The sequence below is a fragment of the Sardina pilchardus genome, chromosome 6 (assembly GCF_963854185.1).
Source record: "Sardina pilchardus chromosome 6, fSarPil1.1, whole genome shotgun sequence".
NCBI lineage: Eukaryota > Metazoa > Chordata > Actinopteri > Clupeiformes > Clupeidae > Sardina > Sardina pilchardus.
In genome coordinates, this window is record NC_084999.1 from 32288516 (window position 1) to 32312989 (window position 24474).

Genomic DNA, 24474 nt, shown 5'->3' on the forward strand with positions numbered 1-24474 from the left:
TGAATGAGCTCGGAGGAATGACACTGAGAATGACGGAAACCTTAGCTGATATTTGGACGTCTTGGACAGAGTGAGTGAGAGAGAGAGAGAGGGATGGACGGATGGATGGAGGGAGAAAAGAAGGGATGGAGGGAAACAAGAGATAAGCGCGGTTAGGTGTTTCTGCAAGAGAAATGCCAGGAATGTGAGGCTGTGTCACTTCCCAGTATTCTACAGTCTTGGCATTCTGGGAGTGATCTGTGTTGTCAGGAGAGCCCTCCACAGCTGTCAAACCCTTACAAGGGAGTGGGTGGAGGCCATGTTTCTGTGTGTACAGAGGGGTTGGTTGGAGAGCCTGTTTGCATGTGTGCATGCATACGTCGTGAGCACATGACAGTATCAGCATTTGGGTTTAAGCCCTCTTAAATTCCCCACGGAGGAAAGACTCGATCAGCCTGTAATTAAATTCCTTGGATTATTGTCAACATAAATCCTGAAATGCATTTAAAAGCAAATTAATTTTAATGCTATGCTGTTCTCTCACGAGGCGACAACTTCAGTGTGTGGAAACTTGGTTTGTTTCTCTCTAAACTAAATTTGAGTTTAGTGAACCTATGGTTTACATCACCATGCAGTTTAGAATCACCCTCAAACTTAGATTGATCTTTTCTTCTTCTAAATGATGTATTTGTCAATAGCTTGCAATCCCCTTTCCCTCAAACTTTTATATTTCTTTCTCCTCTTGCTCTTTCTTTCTCCCTCTCTTGACTGTGAATTCCACACAGGATCCGACCTGCTTTTTCATGCCTCACTGATTTCCACTGAAAGGGGGAGAGGGAGCAAGAGAGAGGGAGAGAGAGAGGAAGGGAGGGAGAGAGACAGGAGGAATGAGATGGTGTTAACGAGAAAGATTTCCAATAGGACTAACTTGTTGAAACTGAAACAGAGAGCAAATTGCTGTTGTCGAGGAAGTGGGGGAGTAGTGTAGTAATGTGTTCAGGACCTGGGCAGAGGAGGAGTGGGAGTGAGAGAGAGAATTGGAGAGAGAACAGGAGGAGAGAATAATGAAACAATGCCCAAAGGTCAGAGCAACATTTGGAGGAGAGGGGAAGTTGCCTGGACAACATAAAAAGCCATGAGAGTTAAAGAATGGAAATGAGTTGGAACAAAAAAAGAATAGAGAGAAGACAAAAAGTCAGGCATCTGAGGAGCTAATGCTCAAGGTCTCGATTTATTACCATGTATTCAGATGACTAACCAGCACTGGGGGGTGAAATGTTCAAATATTCACTTCATTTCATTTTTGCAATTTGACTTAATAGAAGCCATTTCACATAAAGATGGCGTATGAAAATGAGGTAAGCATGATTCATAAAGAGCCTCTCTGGGACATAAGCGTCTGGGAGGGCCAGAACATGGCAATGAAACCAGGCAAGCAAGCAAAGCAAACAGACAAGAGAGGAAAACAAGACTATTAGTCAGCTCATAAGTAGCTATGTGGTGGTTTGAATGAAATATCTGTTTTGGGGTTAGAGAATTAACCACTCTGCATGAGGTCACTGAGTGTGCGTATGAGGTAGACTGTGGGTTTCAGACCCAAAAACACAGATTAGGCACGAATTAGAAGCTGGTGATAGAATGTTAATGATATGCAGGGCCAAACTACGCCAAAAGAAACTCGGGCTCCGCTATTCACATGAACAAAGAGTGCAGGAGAGGAGGGAGGGAGGGAATGAGAGAGAGAGAGAGGAGGGAGAGAATGAGAGAGAGAATGGAGGGTTGAGTGGCGACTGGAACAGAGAGGGAAATGAGGACATGTCTGCAACAGAGCAATCTGCACAGCTTTTCTGGCACTGCACAACATTGTTCCAGGCTATACCACACCTCCGAGTGTGAAGTGGAGGTGTGCTAGTGTGTGTGTGTGTGTGTGTGTGTGTGTGTGTGTGTGTGTGTGTGTGTGTGTGTGTGTGTGTGTGTGTGTGTGTGTGTGTGTGTGTGTGTGTGTGTGTGTGTGTGTGTGTGTGTGTGTGTGTGTGTGTGTGTGTGTGTGTGTGTATGTCATTTGAGAGTATGTATGTTTGTATATGCACGTGTGTATGTTTTTTTAAGTAAGTTTGTGGTCTGCACTCTCTGTCTCTCTCTCACACACACACACACACACACACACACACAACCATACCTGTACATTCATACTGTGCACATCATAAATAGTCTGTAGTAGTAAACTTCATGTTTCTGATCGCAGCGTGGATACATCCAGTCAAGGAAGACGTGTAGAGAAGCCTGATATTTCTGACTCTGTTTGCCAAAGGAGTGGTCCAGCATTTTGTTCACTGCTGACCTTTTCGTCTACATACAGTACAGACTGTCAGTAAAAGTTTCTGCTGCAAGAGATGGGCAAGTACCAACACATATCCCTGTTGTTAAAAAATCCTCTTTCACTCTGTCTTTCTCTCCCTACAATACTTTTTGAGAACTTTTCTCCATGGTTTGGTTGACTCTATGTACAGTATATCCGTTTTTGGCTTTTCGGCCCCCTTTCCCCTCCTCCTGTTTGTATGTGAGTGTATGTGTTAAATATTTGTCTTTTTGTGAGGCATTCTTGATAAAAACAGAATGTATTGGCATAGGCTAGTTGCCTGCACATCAAGTAGGCAATGTGGTCCCCTTCACTACTTTCTGTCCAACACACAATATCCATTCAGGTTTTTATCTCTGTTGCCATTGTTGTCCCCATTTCCCCACTGTATGGACTATAAGCACAGCGTTTTAGCTGCTGCCTGTAAATCACTGTCATTATAGCCTAGAGGGGTAATTGTATATGGTTACAGCAGCTTACTCTGTAATAATGTTTCCTTTGGTTGAGATGTAAAGGAAAGATCTGTGGGTAAGGTTAATGTAAAAGCGAGAAAAAGCTTTTAAGTCTCAATAGTATACTGTCTCTTTGGTAGCCAATTCCATAGCATAGCTGACGTAATGTAAACATTCTAAAAAACATGGTGGTATTGCTAGTGGCTGTAACTTAAAATGTGGTGAAAACATGACACCATCTCAAGAGGATGCGCTCCTATTTTTTTTAATTACTTTTTAATTATATAATTTCCTCAGCGTTCCCATCTCAACATCTTTGTTTCAATCAAACCACTGCACTCCACATTTCATAGCATTCAATTTCAGACCTCTTGTCGTTCACTGTGACCCTCCCATACGCAGCACTGATTGGTGGTTGCTTAGAAGAATATTTAAAGAGTTACCTGAATACGCGTTTTCATTGGTCACAGCCAGTGCAGTTATGTAAATGAGCACCTGGTTGCATTTTGCAAGGCTCGCGAAGAAGTGGAGTGCTGAGCGGTGTCTCATGTACGCAGTCAGACAGCCTGGGCTGGAGTGAAATAAGTCCGACAAAGAAACCACCATATGCTTTACAGTCTTCACTGAGACATTTTTAGTGTAATTTCTTTTAGTTTCTTTCCTCCTGTGGTTTTAGCACAAGGTTTTTACACCGAGCGCTCCGGGCTCACAAAGGACATTTTGCGAATTTTGGACAGTTAATATTTTCTTTTGTTGCTGGTCTGTTCGTTGAGATAGACCAAGGTCGAGCGCAGTTTAACAACTGCACGTTTATTGGATGACACCTGTCCTGTCAGTTATAAGTAATTTTATACATTTCTTTAGTTTTCTGTGAACAAAGTTTCGTCACACTTGGGTAGCCTACCCGAAAACCTCCTTGACGTGGCTGGCTCAAAGGGTCTTGGAAAGCCTTCGGGTGACTGTCAGGTAAGTAACGTTAGTCTGGGTTACTGAAGACATTTATCATATTTAACAAGTTCAGCTCACACAAAGGCTGCTCCTAATGCTGCTGTGGTCAATGGTTGTGACCTACAGCATAAACTATAGGCAATACAATGATGGCTACGAAGTCGTTGACTTTTCAATGACTGTTGTTATTGCGACTGAATTTGCTGGCGTGCTTTTCATTTATGTCTTTAAGTTATTATTGCTTGCATGCTGTGTATGGAGTTCATCTTCTATCTATGTCTTTCAATCTCGTGCTCTGTCGATTGGCGTCAAAGAGTCGGGGTCTCTATAAGGGAAACGGCTTTGGCTGTCGGCCACACTCACTTACAGTACTAAGCGTATAGCGTTGCGCCTGTTTGTTTATGGGGCCGACAGAGAGCTTGTGTTGTTCATGCCGTAAGAGTTCAGACACTCTTCGACTATCAGACTTTCAATGAATACGACAGTTTTGGAGTGTAGGTTATTATTCACTAACGGGTCACGCACCATGATGGAAATGCTGGTAAGGCCTATGCGCACCTGCAATGATCTACCCGACAGGATAACTATTCCTTCATTTAGACACACTGAGATTGTACACTGTCTACGAAAGCTTTGATTGCATCCGTTCATTTATTACTTTGGGCATCGATTTGTGGTAGGCCAGTCATAAGTAAAGCACACAGGACAGCCAAACCATAAACCATAACAACCAACAAGTTACGCGTAGCTTTCCTCAATCTTCCTGGGAGAAGTGGGCTCGTTTACAGGAGCCTTCAGTTTGACAATGCAGCAATCCACTTGGTAAATTGTTTCGTGGAGTCTGGCATTGTTCTCTCAACCTACATTTTATAACCTCCACTTAGCTGGCAGCAATAAATCGCAAGGACAGCTAACAGTAAACTTAGATGCAGCGACCAACGACACAAACCTAACAGACAGGGTCATTAAAACGACAATGTTTTGGACTTGCCCATAATATCCAGGTGGCTGCTCTGAACCTGGGGTCGTGCTCAGGGCAGTTATTAACCTGCTGACCCGGGAGTATGGCAGGTGACCTTAAACCAGCCCAAATACATCGGATTTTTTCCCAGTGGACTATCCTTGACAAGGAATTGACTTTCTCTGGGAGCCTATCATGCAGTTCCCATATTGTTTGAGTTCCAGAGCAAGTAATTTAACCAAGTGTCTTCTGGGAATTAAGTTGAGAATGTATTCGTTTTTAAATATGACTTCATGAGAGGAAAAACTGTGAGTTTGCCCAAAAGCACCAGCTGCCTGGGAGATGCGATAATGAAATCGGCTTGTTGGGAGGCTCTCTGCTCAGGGACGTATGAATAAGCCAAAAAAGCTGAATACATAATAAGCTCTCTCTCTCTCTCTCCCTCCCTCTCTCACTTTCTGTGTGTGTGTGTGTGTGTGTGTGTGTGTGTGTGTGTGTGTGTGTGTGTGTGTGTGTGTGTGTGTGTGTGTGTGTGTGTGTGTGTGTGTGTGTGTGTTTGTGTGTGTGTGTGTGTGTGTGTGTGTGTGTGTGTGTGTGTGTGTGTCTGTACACTCATGAAAGTGAGAAAAGGTACATAGCCATGGGGTGGTAATAGATCTAGATGGTTGGGTTTTTTTTGTTGTTGAGTTACGTTCTTATGTGCCAGCACAAAGACTAGCTCCAGTGTCAGAGGGAGACTTTCTTTGTGTTCAGACAGGTCTCATGCTCTGGGCACTTAGGGGTGGGTATGTGACAGTCAGTTGCCATGGAATGGATGTAGCCTAGTCTACTTTACTGAGAGTATACGAAGCCTCTGGTTTTATTTTGGAGGCAGTTTGTATTGACCAATGTTTTATTTAAGGCAATGCTTGTTAGTGTGCCCAAGTGGAATTTCTATGCACAAGTTTTCTCTGAGCGTAGAGCTGATATCCAGCAACAGCTTGAAAGACGCAGATCATGGGATAGATGCCACTGCAGATTGGCCTTCCTGGGGAATCCTTGCCATTGGGCAGGCAGGCTGATTGTGTCTGAATGGGGTGTGTGAGGTATGCTCTGGCCTGAGCTTTGTCAACAGATAAAAGACCATAAATCTCAAACTGCCTCTTGGTCCCTCGCCCATCTCTTTCAATTCAATTGAGGGATGAAGCATTGCTGAAATTCCCACAGGCGACAGCTGTATTGTATTGCAATCATGTGCATTAGGATGCTAATGTACTCCATTCGGGTAGGCTTTTTATTGCGCTTTGGTACATTGGATGAGTGGGAAGACACTGACAGAGCAGCTTTTTGGGGCATCCTGTTGTTTTTAAATAAAGGTTTTATACACATTTTGTGCGTTGTTATTTTGTATCAAAGAGTTCTATATAGCCAGGATTTTGGAACTGCATAATCTATGTTTTTTGGTTTCAGTAATTACAATATCATCACCTAATACACACTTTCCTAACCTTATGTAATTGGACTGAACTTTACAACTGGACTCTAAATCATTAGCACAATACAGTCTCATTCTGTGTGAGAGTCATGCAGCTCCTTCTGATGATGTACACATCAGCTTGCATCAGCACCTTGGAAAAGAAAGAATCATTGCATTGTGATCACGGTTGTATTCGTAACATTTCTCATTAACACACTTGTTTTTGTTTTTCTCCTGCTGTTTTTATGATCTGTGAGCTGGTTAGTTAGCTAGTGTGTGTTTGCACTCCCAGTAATCACCTGACCCTTCACCAGATCTCATTTTTCCCACTTCCCACTCCGTCAGACCATTCAGATTCATTCGCCCGGTTGCTGGTGTGCAGAAGCGCATTTCTTCATATTCAATATGTCTGTCTGCACTTCCTCTAAACTCAAGGGCATCCTTGGATTGCAGACGAGATGGTTTCCATCTGTTCACATCGAGCTGTGCCACTTATTGCTTTGCCCATGCTGAGGGAAATGTCTGGTGAGAGTCTTGAAAGAGCTGGAGTTACTGATTCACGCAGGTAAACAGGTCCGTATAAGGAGGCCATCTGTGCTAGGGGCAGATAACAGGCTGAGGGCAGGAGGCGGCTGCGTTGAAAAAGGAAGTTTTTTCTGTTAGCCTGAGGTTAATAAGTTCTAAACTGTGCCATTCTTCTGGCTTTGCTATTGTTAATCTCTATGGTCTTTGCCTTTCATTCCTCTCGGCTTCAACCAAAGTGAGGTCATTTGAATATAGGCTAGTGCTTTATATTCCACCTAAAATATGATCAGCATAGCCATAGACCATACTCTGTCAGTTATCACGTCATGCATATTTTGTATGCATGTCACACATTTATTCAGATATAAAAGAAAAATCACTTTATCTTGTCCATGATTTGTCGATCCTCAATACAAAACGGTAGAAATCTGATTTCTCAGCTGTGTTGGCATGTAATTGTTTCTCCTCTCTTCGGCTGTGTGGTGCTCTGCAGCTGGTGAGTGCAGCACATTGTCTTTGGCCCTAACTGAGACCGATGTCATTTCATGGCCAGCGTTTTCTCTAAGATCTTGTGTCACTCGCTCAACTGTGGGCACAGGAACTCCACCAGCAGGTATTCCAGCACGCTTGCCCTAAAACAAATTACGCATTTAAAGATAAACACTTTGAAGCAAGGGAGGAAATTGTGAGTTTGTTTATCTCTGTCGGACTAAACCAATTTCCCTGGAACGTCTAGACTTCAGAATCTAATTTCTGCCCCGTTTCCCAGGAGTGCGTGGCTTTTAATGATGCTCACCGTCTGAGGACAGATTGCCAGTGGAGAGGAGATGGAAGGGAACCTGTTGCCTAATGAACAGACACGCATCTAGAGCTTCCACTGTGTCATTCCTTTCCAATCTAATACAAACTGATTTTCTCAGCTTTGTCTGATCTCCCTGACTCCCTCTGCACCACCCCGACTCCTCCCTCATGCCCTCCCTCTCTCCATCTCTCTCCATCTCTCTCCCTCCCTCTCCCTCTCCTCTCTCCTCGCTCTCCCTCTCCTCTCTCCTCGCTCTGTGCTTGTCTCTGTCAGGCGGCATACCTTTGAAGACGTAATTGATCATCTGTGGCGATCTGTCCCTCTCCATATCTAGTGGTGTTCTGAGTCACTGTCACAGTCTGAGTTGGTGCGCAGGGCTTTGTGCTCCTGTGTGCTCGCTCCAGCTCCGTACCGAGGCATTAACCTTATTCCAGCCATGTGGCCGCTCATCTCATTTCTGTTCTCTCAATTACTACTCTATTACAGTCATAATGAATTCAATTAAATTGGATTATACATGCAGCGAACCTGAGCAGTTTGCATGTCAGGACTAATGCATGTGTTGTAATGCCTACAATGCAGTCTCGTATGCAGAACATGTGTTGATGGTAATTCGGTTTAGATGTCTATCAGAGCAAATATAGACATTTGGCTTATCAGTATATGTTGATATTTAGCTAATAATAACTCATATTTGTTTTTTGTTGTAGTGCCTAATACAGGTGGTCTACAGTATGTTTCCCTGGAAATGAATGCTAGTACAAGCCACAGTGTAATTTTCTGTCCCACAAATTGCCTATGGTGTTATTCTATCTATTATGGCTCTACAGCTCCCTAATGGTCTTATGAATCATGGAACAAATCTCCACCCAAGGATGTGCCTACACAAGTTGTTCTGTGAGGTATCTGTCAAGGATCTATTTGCTTGTCCACTGCAGATAATTGCACCTGCTTATTTACAAAAACTATTCTCTTAAAGAGGCCAACATACCTCATAGTATTGGCTCCTTTAGCATTTTAGTACAGAAATCCCTGAGCATCAGCAGAAAGGCTTCTTCATGAGCTCTCCCATGCATGAGGCCTCTGGTTAATGACTAATCACCAGGACATGGCTGCACAGGTCTGCTGCCGAGGGAAGCCGAGGCCAAAGTGTCTGCTCTCCTGCCGGTTCTGCTTCACTGGTTGGATTTGGTGTGGAGGGGCTTGGGAGCTCCACCCTTGGCTTTTGTCAGCGGGGGGATATATTGGAAGAAAATATGGATTTCTCTTTCACTCCGGCAGCACAGAACGATCTGAAAAGGCTTCACGAGACACGAGAGCAGCGGCGGCAGTGCAAGCCCCTCTCCCGCACCTCTCTCTCTCTCCTCACACCTTGGTGTGTTATTTTGTAGCATGTACACAAAGACCCATGTGGGAGCCTTCAAGTAATTACTCCTGGCTCCTGGCTATGTTGGCTGCGCTTTTGAAAAGCTTTTCATTAAAAAAGGCGATGTTCTGAAGATCAAAGCTGACGGCTTCTTAATTTGACTTCTCGTTTTTATGTCCGAATCTGCCTCTTTTAACGACATCCCTGCCCAGAGTGTTCCAAAGAGCGACGTCACCCGCTGCCTTCTTTTGAACAGATTCAGAGGAGCATGTAAAAATAGTTGGAGGAAGTTTTTCTGTGAAGTCTAATTTAACACTTCGTAACAGGCGGCCATTTTTTTTCCACCCTGAAGGAGTGAGGAAAAGGGAGAGAAGAACGAGAAAGAGACTCACAGAAACATGTGAAGTGAAAGAGTGCAACACATACCGCTGGAAGGAGAGGGAGTGTGTGTGTGTGTGTGTGTGTGTTTGTGTTAGGGAGAGAGGAAAGCCAAAGAGATTTGTTTTTGCCTGAGGGCTGCAGCATTGATGAAGGCGCACAGACGTGCGTGACAGATTAAGTTTCCCTCAACCTCCCTGCATCTAGTGTACTTTCACTGTATCAGGACTTCTTGCTGAACGGAGGATACAGGGGGTTTATGTGTGTGTGGAGATTGCCAGTTGAGATATGTGTCCACCGTTACCTTTGTTTTTCTCTTTAATGCCTCGGTGGCACTCTCTGCCTGTTATTTCCCAAGCTGTTAGCACATTAGGCACTGACCTGAGAACATGTTCCCAGCCCCAGAGCCAACACTCACTTGCCTGTCCCCACAGTCATCAGAATGAGGCTTTGGGCCTTGTGTATCTGGGCCGCCAAACTGTAAAATCAGCTGTGTGTGTGTGTGTGTGTGTGTGTGTGTGTGTGTGTGTGTGTGTGTGTGTGTGTGTGTGTGTGTGTGTGTGTGTGTGTGTGTGTGTGTGTGTGTGTGTGTGTGTGTGTGTGTGTGTGTGTGTGTGAACTGGATTTCACACGCTCAAGCTTGATGGGTCAATGTGCCATTTAGATGGCAATGGGGAGATCATGTTTCTTCCACTCCTTTCTCTGTGGCATAATGCTGAGTTTGACAGAAAAGATTCCGGCTCAACCTGTTCCTTGATTCTATTCATTTCTTTTCCAACCACCTTTTCCTACTCCTCCCTATCCCCCCTTTATTTCACTCTGTTTCAGCAATTCTCGTGGCCATTCAAGTGCCAAATGCCCCTTCCCTCACTTTCCCTCTTTGTCTAAAGTGCACCTCAGCATTTCTTACAAACCTCAGCGCTGGTGATGTTTTTCTCGGTCCCGCACTTTCACTGACTGACTCACTCACTCTTTCTATCCCCCCTCCTCAGCTGACGGTTTTCTCACCGGTCATTGCGAGAGTCACGTAGGTCTGTCACATTTTTCTCCTCCTCCTTCTTCCCTCCATTCTCTTACCTTTTCAGAGGCAGGTAGCTTTTCACAACAGATAGCAAATTAAACTGGCTGCACAAGGTGATATATGTCTCAGGTCCTGCACTAGCTCACATCTTCCTGTCAGGGTCCAGCAGAACATTACTGCTGTGTGCAGCTCTCATTGCCAGCTCTCTGGTGTTGGCCCTGGCTCTTGGTCTCGAGTCGAGAGGGTTGATCCTCTCCTGATATTGCTGTTATTTCTCTGAAACACATGGAGCCTGTATGAATTGTTTGACCATGTCTGTCTGGTGCATTTGAGAGCAGAGGAGTCAGCTGGGTCTGAGGGCGGCTCTCCCTCTCACCTCGCTCCAGCGGCCAAGAGAACTCAGATGAAAGACTCCAGCCGTGATTGATTCAGGGATGAAGCGCTTTGAAAACTCTTCAGATCTCCCTCTCCCTCCTGCTCCTCCTCCTCAGGTGGAATCACAGTAGTCGCAAACAACCCCCCCCCCCCACCCCCCCACCTCGCCCGTCCTCTTCTGAAGCGGGATCTCAGTTATAGCCTGAGGCCAAACACATGAGAGGCAGAGGCGGGCACCTGAGCGTGTAGAGACACGGCCTCTCGCCGCCCGCGGGCAAGGCCTCGTGAGGTGAGCCCACGGTCTGCACAGCGTCAGCCCGGCTAGCTGTGGGAATGCAGAGCAGTTAGCCGCCGCCGTTAACATTCAACTACAGCACTGGCAGCAACAACAAGACTGTCCTGTTCGGTGAGCGTGAGGGAGGTGATCACAAGGACGTGTTTGGGCCTGGGATTTATTAGCGCTACGCACAGAGAAAGAGCATTTGGTGCTTTGGTCCACGCTTCCTTCTCACGGTTGTTTATTTTTGCCCTGAGCAAAAAACCCTTAGTCATATGACACGGACCTTTGTGTATTGGAAGATGATAATAGCATCTTTGTGCTTTGTGCGTCACTTGCTATAGAGAATTATTGGCTACCACTTTCAAATCACATGCCTAACCATTTTGCCAGTTTCAAACATTTTTGCTTTAGCTTCTGGTTTTACTTCCTCACCATATTCATTTTCTCAGAATGACCAAAACAACATTTTTGAGCTGAAGGAACTGAGAGCGCTGACTTATGCTTGATGCTGCGAGACACTGACAACCTGTGGCCATTAATCATCGAGTCAAGATTTGTCCCTGGCGTCGTCTCTGTATGGACCTGTTGAGTGATGGCTGATCACACCAGTGCAGGCTAGTGCTCTCTGCTGCAGAGCACAGGGCAGGAAACAATGTGTTCTTCTGATTTCAGGGAAGCTTTCTAAGAGTACATAATGTTGATGCATGCAATGTAAAAAACTGCAGTTACTTTGCCCAATTGCTCACTTGGCTGAGGTAATGATGATTTAATCTTTACTGTAATCACCCTTGCATAATTTAACCCACGAAACTCTATCCCCTAAATCATGCAAGGTTTTTCCTTGTAAAGTGCACTTGCCCGATGATTCGCTGCACTGTAGCGGTTAATGGCGTGCTGCTGGCAAGTCTAGTGGTCCTTGCTGCCAGAGGAGCTCGGTGATGTGTTGAATGTTGAATTGGGGCAAGAAAGACACAGACCAACGCAGCAGATCTAATGATTCATCCCCCTCTCGCTCAGCCTGATCTGTTACTGGAAGTGTTTGTTTAACACCCCCCACCACCACACCCACCCCCTCCCCGCACACACACACACACACACACACACACACACATCCCTTATTTTTTACGTTATGTTTTCCCTCTCTTCTTCCTGAGCGTGTGGTGACTCAGCCTTCCTTCTATTATGTGTTGAACTGGTCAGATGCTTCAGGTCTGACACTGGCTGGCATGCCTGTCTGATGTCGCAGAGAAGGTGTGACTCACTGCCGAGATGACCAGGCTATTACTAAGATGACCAGGCTATTACTAAGAGCGGCCCCTTGGGTATCCACTAGGCACACACACACACTCATAACTCATAAGCTCTCTCAAATTCTGATTCTGGAGGTTTGCATCATAGTGTGACTCCCCTGTGACTCTGCTGCGTGCAGCAGAACTGCAAGGCACCAAATCTGAATCAGTGCTCATGTGTCTGTGGCAGTCGTGCCAAGTCTCGCTAGCGCATGTTTGCCTTTGTGTTTAGGCCAATATTTGAGAGAAAGTGTGCGCGTGTGTGTGTGTGTAGGGTATGTGTGTGTGTTTAGGGTGTGTGTGTGTGTGTGTGTGTGTGTGTTTCTTGGGATAACTGTCTGTTTGTTTGTGTTGCTGACAGGACAGGAACTTCCTGTCTGAATCTTCTGCAGCACACATAGGTGACTTGGCCATCAGCACTGGCAGAGGGGAGATAGAGGACCCTTTCAGGAAGAGCCATAAGCCACAAGCCTCAATCCGAAACCACAAGCGTATCCTGTTCCTGCTACAGATGGTCACGCTTGCACTGTTATGTCCAAATGTCCAAGAGCAGTTACGCTCTTTTTCCTGACCGGCAACCTTACCATAACCTCACTACTCACCTCGCGTGCACATCCGGAAACTTCTAAACAAAAGACTGGGCGTCCTCCTCTCTCCCCTCGTGGTCATTACTCATGTCCGCCCTGCAACTCCCCTGCTCTGCCTGCTGCTCTTCCTGACGCCCCAGCAGCGTCGGTGCCTCTGGTGCTGGTGCTGGTGCTGGTGGAGGGGCCCTGGGTGTTGTCTTAGAGAGCCGACCTGGCACGAACGGCGCCTCTGAAGCAGACCCAGCTCACGGCAGCAGCGCACGCAGCCTGGAAATTTGGAAGCGAAGCGCCTCGGAGGCTCCACATCTGGACAGTGGAAGGCTGGGGCGGGCGGCCCGAGCAGCATGGCAGCGGCACACAAACACACACAGTCACTGATTCACCAGGCCGTTAAAGCTGTGTGCGTTGGCCGTGACTCAGGTAGTTAAGTGTTCAGGCCTGCTTCCCCTCCGCTGCAGAGCTCCAGATTGGGGGGCCCCTGAGGTCCAGATTTAAGATGCAGTTATATACTTGCAGAATTATGAAGTTAACCCCGCTAAACAAATAGCCCTCGCACATGTGATTAGTAGTGACATCTATAGCCAGTGAGCTCAGTGTTGGACGGTGTGAGAGGACTGAGCCCAGCCGCACCTCCCCAATATACTGCACTGGACACGGGGCCGGGCAGAACATTCTGTTGGAAACACTCGCTGTGCTCTGAGGGGTTTCTATGGAGTATACTGCCAGACTCCGTTGACTCAGAGACATTGAATTTCATGTGATGTTTGTCCTTATTGAAGGTGCGATGTCATTGTCGAGTGCAAGTTGGGATGCCAGTTTGTATACGGTCTACCATCTGTTTCCGAGCGTACACGCCAGTTAGCAGTTTCACGCACAGAAGGGCTGCTTCCTAACGAGCCAGACGCTATTCAGAGTACATCTGTATTATGAGATTATTTCCCTGTGGAGAAAGGACCACCATGTTCGCTCTCTCTCTCTCTCTCTCTCTCTCTCTCTCTCTCTCTCTCTCTCTCTCTCTCCTTCCCTCCTTCTCACTTCCTCCCTCCCTCCCTCCTTCTCTCTGTGCCTTTGCCACTGGTTCTGTCTCAGTGGTCCTGTTGTCCAGGAAGCAGGCAGCTGGACTGCTCCAGGTCATTAGTGCCTGCGGAGTTGTGCCGGCTGATGTCCAGAGAGGGATGTCATCGTGATTGGGACAGGGCTCTCCGCTCAAACAATAGCCTGCGGGGCTCTGCCCATGTGTCTGCTGCAGCGACCGCACACCAGGAAACCCAAGAGGGAGCCAAACAAAGTTATATATTTTTCTATAGCAGGTTCTTCGTGGGCTGTTTTTGGAACGTCGTCCTTCGCTGAGGCGCTAGAGTTTGTGTGCCGTCCGTGTGAGAGTGTGTGTTTTAGATTATGTAGGTGTTTGTCTTTACACTCCACTGGAGGGCCAAGTTTTCTTTTCTTCTCCTCTTTCTGCTCTCTCTCTCTCTCTCTGCATCTACAGTATCGCCCTCTCCTCAGGGTTTTAGGCAAACATTGCAAGCACATTTCTTCCTTGTTAGGGTTTGTGATGAAGACCCCATGTCTATACATGTTCTGCTATGGATGTCATGGTTACTGTGTGTGTGTGTGTGTGTGTGTGTGTGTGTGTGTGTGTGTGTGTGTCTGAGTGAGTGAGAGAGAGAGAGAGAGGAAGAGTGTGTGTATGTGCCTGTGTCTGTGTGTGTAATGTAAACAGATCTGTTAAGGTCCTGATCTCCGTTTCAGTCGGACTTCCGAAGCCAACTGTAATAAACCAAGTCCTTGTATTTCAACACAGTCATTTGGCAATAACTTTTCTTCCATTCGTTTCCCTCTCTCTGTCTTTGTCTCTCTCTCTCTCTCTGTCTGTCACATGTGAAAGTCTTTGTTGAGGTGTTTTGACAAAACAAACCACCTCCCCCTCCATTTTCTGAACACTTGCACCCTGTGTCTGTTGCCTAGCGCCTGTCTCTGGTTCTGGACAGCTGCACTGGCTGGCAGTGTCTGAAATCTCTACTGTGTGGAGAGAGTGTACACACACACACAGAGATACACACATGTACACAAACACACACACACACGTGCGCACGCACACACACACACACACACACACACACACACACATGTGTGTGTGCGCACACACACACACACACACACACACACACACACACACACAGACATTCACTCATTCACATACCTTAGGCAATGCACACACACACACACACACACACACACACACACACACATACAGACATACACATTTTCAGTCATACGCATACCTCAAACAACACACACACACACACACACACACACAGACATACATATATTCAGTCATGCACATACCTCAAGCAACACACACACACACACACACACAAACATCCGAAAGACTCCCAGACCCAGACGCATATATATGTAAACCCCACACCCTGTATCATCTGGCTGGCTCTGTCATTCCTTCATTCCTGCTCTCCCCCGGCCTCTATCTTCCCATAAGTCTTGTCTTTATCTCTTTTCCATTGCCCTTTCAGCCATGGATCCCGTCATGTCCTTATGCTCCGACCCCCACCCTACACACACACACACACACACACACACCCACACCCTCCTTGTCTGTACAGCTGTGTGTCAGCTGTCCTGCTCTCTCAGTGAGGCGGTGAGGGTAAGGGAAACACTGAGGGCTCACAAACTGGCCTGTCGCACCCCTCAGGGCAGCTGTCACCCGCGCCGTCCCCACTCCCCACCAACACCCCCCCCACACCACCACCACCACCACCCCTTTCATCCCAACTCCTTGCCCAACTCCCTCATTACACCCCTTTACTCCTGCTGCGGGGCTTTTCAGACAAGCCTCTCCACCACCACCACCACCACCCCACGCCCCGCTGCCCCCAGCCTCCTGCTCCTCCTCTGTCCTTGTCCCAGTGCCCCTCTGTCTGCACCCACACCCACCGCTGCGCCGACAACCATCTTAAGCTCGCCCTTCTTTGCGGCCCTGGCCATCAGCGACACAAACATGGCTGCCACATGTTATGTTAGCAATTAGAACGTGGAGTGAGCATTTATTAGAGTGGGAGCGACGATGAGCTTTTGTTTTTTGGGGGGGAGGTTTTGTTTGGTCTCTACGCCCCCTGTCCTCTGTAGCCTGCCATGCTCTGAAATGCGGTGCTAATATGCATGATGCCCAGGCGCATCACGCCTCGTCAGGTTGTCAGGCCCGGCGTAAATAAACAAGCTGACTTTGAAGCGGCTACCGCAGCAGGTGTCAGGCACGGGTGATGAATGGTGATTTCACAGAGGCACGCTTTTCAGGGATTATTATGCACAAAGCAGACAGGCTCCCATTTTATATTTTATTTCTTTTTTTCTTTCTCTGCGTTTTTTTCCCCCACTGGTTTGATCTGGGTCATTTTGTTGATGTGATTTTGCTTCTGCGCGCAGTGCAAGGCAGTGCAGTGCGGCGTGCACCTGGGAAACAGAGGCAGGGTGATGTTTACAAAGAGGCCTGACAAGATGAGATGTCAGGACCCATTATGAGTGCGCCACGCAAGGCAGGCCAGAGTGTTTTAGTTGCAATTCATTCCACTCAATTCATTCATTTAGAATGCAGCATTCACAAAGCTCTCCATTAGCGGTGTTTTGCATTAGCCACCTCTCTAACCCCTCTCTTCCATCACCTCTCTTGTCTCCCTCTCTCCTCTCACCAGGTATGTCTGTAGCAGTCAGCCAGTCTCCAGACAGGTAACTTGGTGAGCTGTCGCTGCCATGGCAACGCTGAAGCTGCAGTTGTTGCCGGTCATCGCCGTGGCCCTGTTGACAACCTGGGTGTCGGCACAGGATCAAGAGTGGCACTTTAACTCAGGTGAGCTCCTCCAGTAGAGCTGCTGTCTAACATCCACTCACAGGCAGGGCACAGGCGATGATAATGTCAGTGTGGGAAGGATCGGAGGTGCGGACAACTTTATCCTAAAATGCCCTAAAGTTCTGTTTTGGTGTCATCCCAAAAAAGACAGTCTAGGCCAAGAGAGGAAGCAGTTCCTTCCCATCAGATATATGAAGCTCATAATGCCTCTGTCGTACATGCTTAATTAAAGGGTGCAATCCATTTTTGCTCTCATCATCATAATTTTCTCGGCATTGTTCTGGGTTTGCGGTGGGAACTCCTGTTCAAAAAGAACGGATAATCCCAAGGCTGCTATAATAGGGCTTCTGCAGACAAAGGCCCCGCTGTTGCTGCTGCTCAATGTGTGTAAACCACCACCACCACCCAGCTGTAATTATCCAGCGCCACATCCCACGTCAGTCTCTCCCTGATGGACAGGGCTGCGGAGTGGACCTGCCCCTGACAGCACCCTGGCAGGGCCTGACACAGGTCTGGGCTGGCACATGGTCGTGGTCTGTAAGCGACACGGGCAGGACTCATTTAGTAAACAGGAACTAATCTCCATCTCTGTCTCGCTGCCGGGGGTCGGAGAGAGAGAGAGCAGGGGAAATGAAGCCCCTGGCCGCGACCAAAAAACCCTCCTCTGTCGTAAAGAGAGATCTGAAAGACAGCCACCACAGAGGACAGATGCGGAGCGATGGACTGTGCGATAGCGATGGGGCTCACTATTGGCAGTGTGCAGTTTCCAAGCCACCCGCCAGATTTCTTTTTTTGAGCTATCTCTATTACACACACATTTCCTCTCCCTCTCTTCCTCCCCCTCTTCCCTTCTTTTTCACTTTCTCCCTCCCTCTCTCTCTCTCTCTCTCTATCTCTCTCACACATACACACACATATACACACACACACACACACAGACTCTGACATGCTCACATATTCTTTTTCTCACACAGAATCATATGAACACATAGATACATACAGGGCATGTGTGTGGAGTTGTCATGGAGAGGAGCTGGTGTTGTCCAGCTTTTGGATTCGGTGTGTTTTATGGATCGAGGGAGGGAGGAGGGGATCAGAGGAAAGGAGGAAGCGAGGGATGAGAAACATCTCCCTTGACGTGTGTAAAAAAGGAAGAGTGAGGGAGAGCGAGAGGAAGAGAATGAAGTCCAAGCACATTAAGTATGGAGGAGATAAGGGAGGAAGAGATTTGAGAGGTAAAAGTGTAGAAGAAACAGAATATGTTCAAGATCAGTGAGGGCAAATATGTAGCAGCAATAGAGAGAGAATGAAAAAGAGCAAGAGAGAGAGTGCAAGCCAGCAAGAGATAGTGGTAGGAGAGGGAGGAGTGTGAGAGGACTTTATTGGCAGCGGCATGATGATGTAATGAAACAGGCACCTGCCCATGAGACTGGCTGGTGTGGGGAGAGGGGGATGGGGGCGCGGGCATGGAGTTCTGGGAGAGGGTTTGTCTTCCAGCTTCACATTCTTATCCCCTGACTCACCGACAGCAACTGAGCGTGTCACACTGCCCCCCTCCCCCGTCCCTCCGCCCCCCCCCCCCCGTACCCTCTCAGGCCACTACAGCACCCAGCACACGCTGTCAGATAAGACTCGATAATCTGTCCTCGTTTGGTAATGCCTGGGCTTGGCGATGACATATGAGGCTGAGCGAGTGTTCCACAGTGGTGTGCCTCTGTCTGTCTGTCTGTCTGTCCCATTCAGTCTGTCTGTCTGTCTGTCAGTCTGTCTGTCCGTCTGTCCGTCTGTCCGTCTGTCTGTCTGTCTGTCTGTCTGAGTCCGTCCTGCCAGTCAGACGGTGACAGCAATGTGCATCCCTTTGTATGCGGTTCCAGTGTGCTGTGATTGCGATGCGCCCCACTCCCACTCAGCCTCTCTGTGTGCTACTCAGACTCCCTATGGGGCCTCATCATGGCAACTGAAACCCTGAGGAATGTGAGTGTGCATACGAGAGATGCAGTTATATGAAAGGGTCTGCAGCCTCTCTGGAGACACAAGGAAAACTGATAGGATGAGGTTTGGAATGTGTGTGTGTGTGTGTGTGTGTGTGTGTGTGTGTGTGTGTGTGTGTGTGTGTGTGTGTGTGTGTGTGTGTGTGTGTGTGTGTGTGTGTGTGTGTGTGTGTGTGTGTGTGTGTGTGTGTGTGTGTGTGTGTGTGTGTGTGTGTGTGTGTGTGTGTGTGTGTCTGTAAGTCTGTGTCTGTGTGTCAGTGTGTGGGTGCATTCACATTTGTGGATGTTGTTGGCCTGTGTGTGTGTGTGCATATCTCCATGTCTTGAATCATTAATGATTGCCAGAGCCCTGGGGTTTGATCCTTTAGGGCTGACACTCTGAAAGTTTAGCTGTCTATCACAAGTTGAAAAACATGAGATAACCATAGGAAAGCGTTGAATGGTGATCTTATCTATTAGATCTGACCCCAGCCTCAGATCCATATGCACTAATGGAATTATAGCCACGCTGGTTTGCCAGATGACTGCGGATTTGGCCATGACGTCACTTCTTATCAGGTTTCCTGTGAACATCTGCTCCATCCCATTCAGAGTGCTGAATTAAACTCTTCACTTCTCTTTGTCTTTCCCCCCAAAACACACACACTCACACACACACACACACACACACACACACACACACACACACACACAGCTCAGTGTCGTTATGCCCTGGGCATGGAAGATGGCAGCATCCCTGACTCAGCCATCACCGCCTCCAGCGCCTGGTCTGACTCAACTGAAGCCAAGCATGGCAGGTACTCTGACAGTTTGTGTGTGTGCATGTGTTCATTCATGTGTATGTGTGTGTGTGTGTGTGTGTGTGTGCGTGTGCATGTGTTTATGCAGACAATCCTGATGTTTGTTTTGGACCATCAGAAATGTGCATATATTTTGCAAATGTGTGTGTGTGTGTGTGTGTGTGTGTGTGTGTGTGTGTGTGTGTGTGTATGTGTGTGTGTGTGTGTGTGTGTGTGTGTGTGTAGGCTCCAGGCTGTCCTCATGCTAACCTTTTAATTCCCCCCCCCCCCCCCCGCCGCCCCCCCCCCCCTTCCCTTCCCACCAGCGTGCTCCCAGAGTCCCCCATTAATAGTAGACGGGAACACCATTAGATTTGATTACACGGCACAGGGAACACGATTAGATTTCAATACAAGGGTATAAAGCGGCGGCTCTGCATTTAGCACATTAGGTAATGGCTGTGGCCCCCTGTCTACTACGCCCAGACAGCCTCACGAGGTCTAGCTCAGCACCGCCGGCCCGCAAGGCTCCGTGCACAAGGTCAGAGGGTCATGTGGACGGGGGGGGGGGGGGGGGGGGGGGGGCAGTTATGGAGTGGGGAGTGGGGTAACAGAGAGGGTGCAGGGTGACTGACAGGGTCCTGGTAGGTGGGGTGGGTTGGATAGTGTGCATGCATAGGGGGGACTGGGGTGGGTGGTTGTTGTTTGGAACATAACCCCCCTCCCCCCTTTGGCTGAGAGTCCTGCCATGAGAGCCACCATGTGGATGTGATTTTCAGGCCCAGTTGCCTTTAAGACACCTCAGGGTAGCGGGGGAATGGAGGGGGATTTTACTGGGGACGCATGGAGGGAGAACAGAGGAAGAGGGAGGAGGGAGCAAAGGGGCCTGATGGGCTGCTGACACATTGCAGAGAGGAGATTTGTGATGGGTGGGTGGGTGCTCAGCGTGGGTGTGTGTGTGTGTGTGTGTGTGTGTGTGTGTGTTTATGCATGTGTGTATGGAATGGAGAACGAGTGGTGTGTGGGGTTTAGGGAGGCTCATGTTGATATCACACCAGAGCAGCTGTGTGCAAGTATGCTGGACAGTGAGGTGGAGAGCGATCGTCCGTGAGTTGGGGAGAGAGAGGGAGAGAGAGAGACGGTGAGAGTTTGGGTGAGAGAGAGAACGGCAGAGTGAGAAACAGTTGGGGAGAGGGAGATAGTTGGCTGCGGACCGGAGCGAGTGACGAGAGAGAGAGGGAGAGAGGGAGAAAGAGATAGTGAGAGAGCGAGAGAGAGAGATGTAGTGAGAGAGAGAGAGAGAGAGAGAGAATTGGCCTCATGTGTGCGTCCCTGACAGTGTAATCCCCCCGGATGATGGATGGCTCAGGAGGCCCTGCAGACTCAGGGCGCTGGCAGCGCAGGATGCTCTGACCTCACCAGCGTCTCTGGCGCACGTCGCCGGCCTCTCGTCGGCCTCTCCGCCGCCCGGGCACCCTGGCAGAGGCCGGCCGGCTCGGCCTTGTGACGCGCTCTGGGAAGCGGCTGCCCGTGTGAAATGTCAGAGTGGCCCCCAAAGACACGAGATGCCCCCCCGCTGATGTCACGCACTCCAGGTGTCAGTGATGGATCAGAGCACAGGGCTGAGACAGCTCCGTCGGGCCGTATCTCAGTCGGGGGTGGGCCTGTAGCCAGGTTGCCCTTACAGAGCCGTGCTTTATTATTGGACTGAACAAAAATCTATAGCTTCACCAGGGACACTACATCTTGGTGAAGCCTAATTAAAACCCGAGAGCTGAAGTTGGTTTATGGTATCAGAGCTACCCGAATATGAGATTTGAGAATGTATTGTCAGCTGTGTGTGTGTGCGTGCGTGTGTGTCTATGTGTGCGTGCGTGTGTGTGTGTGCGTGCATGAGAGAGAGTGCATGAGAGAGAGTGTGCGTGTGTGCGTGCGTGCGTGCGTGCGTATGTGTGTGTGCGTGCGTGCATGCGTGCGTGCGTGCGTATGTGTGTGTGTATGTGTGTGATCCTACTTGTCATGCATGGCTCTTGTGTTCCTCTACCTCCTGCAGGTTGAGCACGGGTGAGGGGGATGGGGCGTGGTGTCCGATGGGGGAGAGAGAGTGTACATGTGTGCGTGCGTGCGTGCGTGCGTGCGTATGTGTGTGTGCGTGCGTGCGTGCGTTCGTGCGTGTGTGTGTGCGTGCGTGCGTGCGTGCGTATGTGTGTGTGTGTGTGTGTGTGTGATCCTACTTGTCATGCATGGCTCTTGTGTTGCTCTCCCTCCTGCAGGTTGAGCACGGGTGAGGGGGATGGGGCGTGGTGTCCGATGGGGCCGGTGTACCCCAGCGGCTCTGAGTATCTCCAGGTTGACCTCGGAGCTCTTCACTTCCTGTCCTTGGTGGGCACACAGGGCCGCCATGCCGACGGCCACGGACGGGAGTTCGCCCGCAGCTATCGGCTGCAATACTCCCGTGACGGACGCCAGTGGTTCACCTGGAAGGACCGCTGGGGCCAGGAGGTAGACTTTTCATCTCTCAGGCTTTCTCTCTCTCCCTCTGTTTTCCCCTTTCACTCACTCACTTTCTGAATTCCAATCTTTAGTAATGTTTTTTTGAGTTGATTATATTCTTTCTTCCATTCTCCTCCTTAATTTCCTTTCTCATTCTCCTCTCTCTTCCTCTCCTACTCTGCAGCTCTCTCCATCTTGTTGTTCTTTGTCTTATGAGCTGAATAGCTTGTTTGTGCTTGTGAACTGACTCATCACCTCTTGATGGTTTATGCAAATACATCCTTGTCTCATCCTTGTGTCTGTGTATTGTTTTCTGAACAACATTGTGTCTCGCTAAAGTTGTTGCCCTAATTGTAATTCATTACATGGAAGACCTAGTCTAAACCCCTTGGCTCCTCTCCATTGACTGAAGAAGTCACTCATCAAAGTTGCTGGAGAAGTTTGATAGTTACCATTATATGAATAACTTTCTTTATACAACTCCTTTCAAGTATGCTGCTATGCATAAATGAGCAAAAATGAATATTGTATTAAATGCAATAATTATTAAAATCGCAGGGGAAATACAATCTGAGGTTTTTGCCTTTGTTCAGGACTGTGTGTGATGCTGTGTGTTGCTTTTGCCTGTTCCCCCGGCAGGTGATCTCAGGCAATGAGAACACGTATGACGTGGTGCTCAAGGACCTGGGCCCCCCCGTGGTGGCGCGCATGGTGCGCTTCCACCCGCTGGCCGACCGCGTCATGAGCGTGTGCCTGAGGGTGGAGCTCTACGGCTGTCTGTGGGATGGTGAGTGGGAGCAATTAGCTTCAGACCAGTTATCAGCTCATCAAAGAGTTTTTTATCAAAAAGCAGCGCGGCTTATCTGGCCACTGTTGGTGGAGGAGTGAAAAGCAGACTCAAGTATTTATAGACCAGCCTAAGGCAGGACGGAGGGCTTGATAGTGAAGTTGACAGCGTGTTTGTGTTTTTCTTCAGATGGTCTGAAGGCCTACACCGCTCCAGTAGGGCAGGTCATGCACCTGTCTGGGGCCCCCATCTATCTGAATGACTCCACCTATGATGGCAGCATCGAGGCAGGGTAAGTGGGCAAAACCACTTCAGTTTGTCTGAATTAGTGTCTTCTCCTAGGCTGGGTAAACCCTGCCTGATCTGCTGGCGATTTGGATTTCGCCCAGCAGCTCAGGCTGGAAACCTGCACATCTATCTCTCCTGCTTCCTGTCTATGTTTGCTGGGTCCAATCACAAACTAGCTTATCCAAAAGGTGCACCCAGATTGTTGGTCTGATTGGTTGAAGGACTATCCAAATGCGTATAGAATTACGCCTCTTGAGCAGTAGAAATAAAGCGCGGACTCCCCAGACCTATGTTCAATCTTAAAAGATTGAGTTTAGTATGGTGATAGCCAGACTAGTGTTCTCCCTCACAGTCATGATGATCGATCATGGTAATTTCGCAAATGACAGGTTTGGGTCTTTAAATGAAGAGCTCTTTTTCAGTGGAGATCTTCATTAAGATTCTCTTTTAGTGTGGGACTAGGCTTAATTCCATGTCTTGGAAGCTGTCCATTTAGGTTTAAGATTAGTTTCCTTGGTTCAGTTCTTTGAATATAACTGGGCTAATACTTCACAACTTTGCAACAGCATGGTCTAGGCTTCAGCCCGCTGAGAACCAGCCCCATGTTCCACCCGGGGCAGGCTCTGCTTGGGACTGATACAGCACACATGAGGGTGAGTTCAGCGCCAGCAGTCTAAGGGAAACGCGGAGAAGCTTCTGCCAGCACTGACTTGTCTCCCAGCCCCCTGGCACCCGGCAGACATCCGCCACTCTCTCCGCCCGCCCGCTCTCTCCGTCCGCCCGCTCTCCCGCCTCCCCACTGCACCTGGCGCTGGCCGCCTGGCGCCCATGCCCACTGTCCATCTGACCTCGCGCTGCTCCTCCAGCTGTCAGGGGCGGCGGGCGGAACCCACGGGTTCGCTCGCGCAGGCCGAGGGGGCTCTCGCTCGCCCCGGCTCCGTCTGGCCGCATTGTCACAGAAGGCTAATTGCAGCCATATGCACGGTTTTAATGGGCCATAAATGTTTGCGTTAGCGGGTGAGCTAACGTTTTGAGACGCAAGCCAGACGTGACCGGCGCACATGTGCGTGTGAGAGAGTGAGCCATGAGGGTCCATTTGGTGACCCGCGCCGTGATCTCTTAGCGTGAGAGTGTCGGCGAGTGCCATCTGGGGCTGTGTTTGTACGCGGTCTGGGAACAGAAAATATACGAGTGTGTGTGTGTGTGTGTGTGTGTGTGTGTGTGTGTGTGTGTGTAAGTGTGTGTGTGTGTGTGTTAGACTGTGAGCCTGCCCCCTGTCCATATCCATAGGTGTGGGTGCTAGTGTAAGTATAAGCAGTGGAACTGTAAAAGCTGCTGTTGCCATATTCAGGATATGCAACTGAGTGAGTGCGCTACGTGCTGAGCTGGGTAAAGTGTGTGATGGAATGCCATATTATGTGTGTTGAGGGGGATGGACTGGCCTTTGTTGGTTTCCTGTGTGTGAGGTGCGGTTTGTTGGCCAGGCCCAGTGG

General features: G+C 48.7%; 1 protein-coding gene across 4 annotated transcripts in view; it reads left to right on the top strand.

Moving 5' to 3' along the window:
- Positions 1-3340: 3340 nt before the first annotated feature.
- The window catches only part of ddr1 (discoidin domain receptor tyrosine kinase 1), a 38726-nt gene continuing 17592 nt past the window's right edge, over positions 3341-24474 (top strand). For all 4 annotated transcript variants that reach the window (XM_062539490.1, XM_062539491.1, XM_062539493.1 and 1 more), the window contains exons 1-6: positions 3341-3756; positions 16489-16643; positions 19329-19431; positions 21687-21915; positions 22546-22693; positions 22883-22985. In XM_062539490.1, coding sequence (XP_062395474.1) covers positions 16547-16643; positions 19329-19431; positions 21687-21915; positions 22546-22693; positions 22883-22985 — 680 coding nt within the window. In that variant the 5' untranslated portion in view covers positions 3341-3756; positions 16489-16546. The remainder of the gene's footprint in view (positions 3757-16488; positions 16644-19328; positions 19432-21686; positions 21916-22545; positions 22694-22882; positions 22986-24474) is intronic.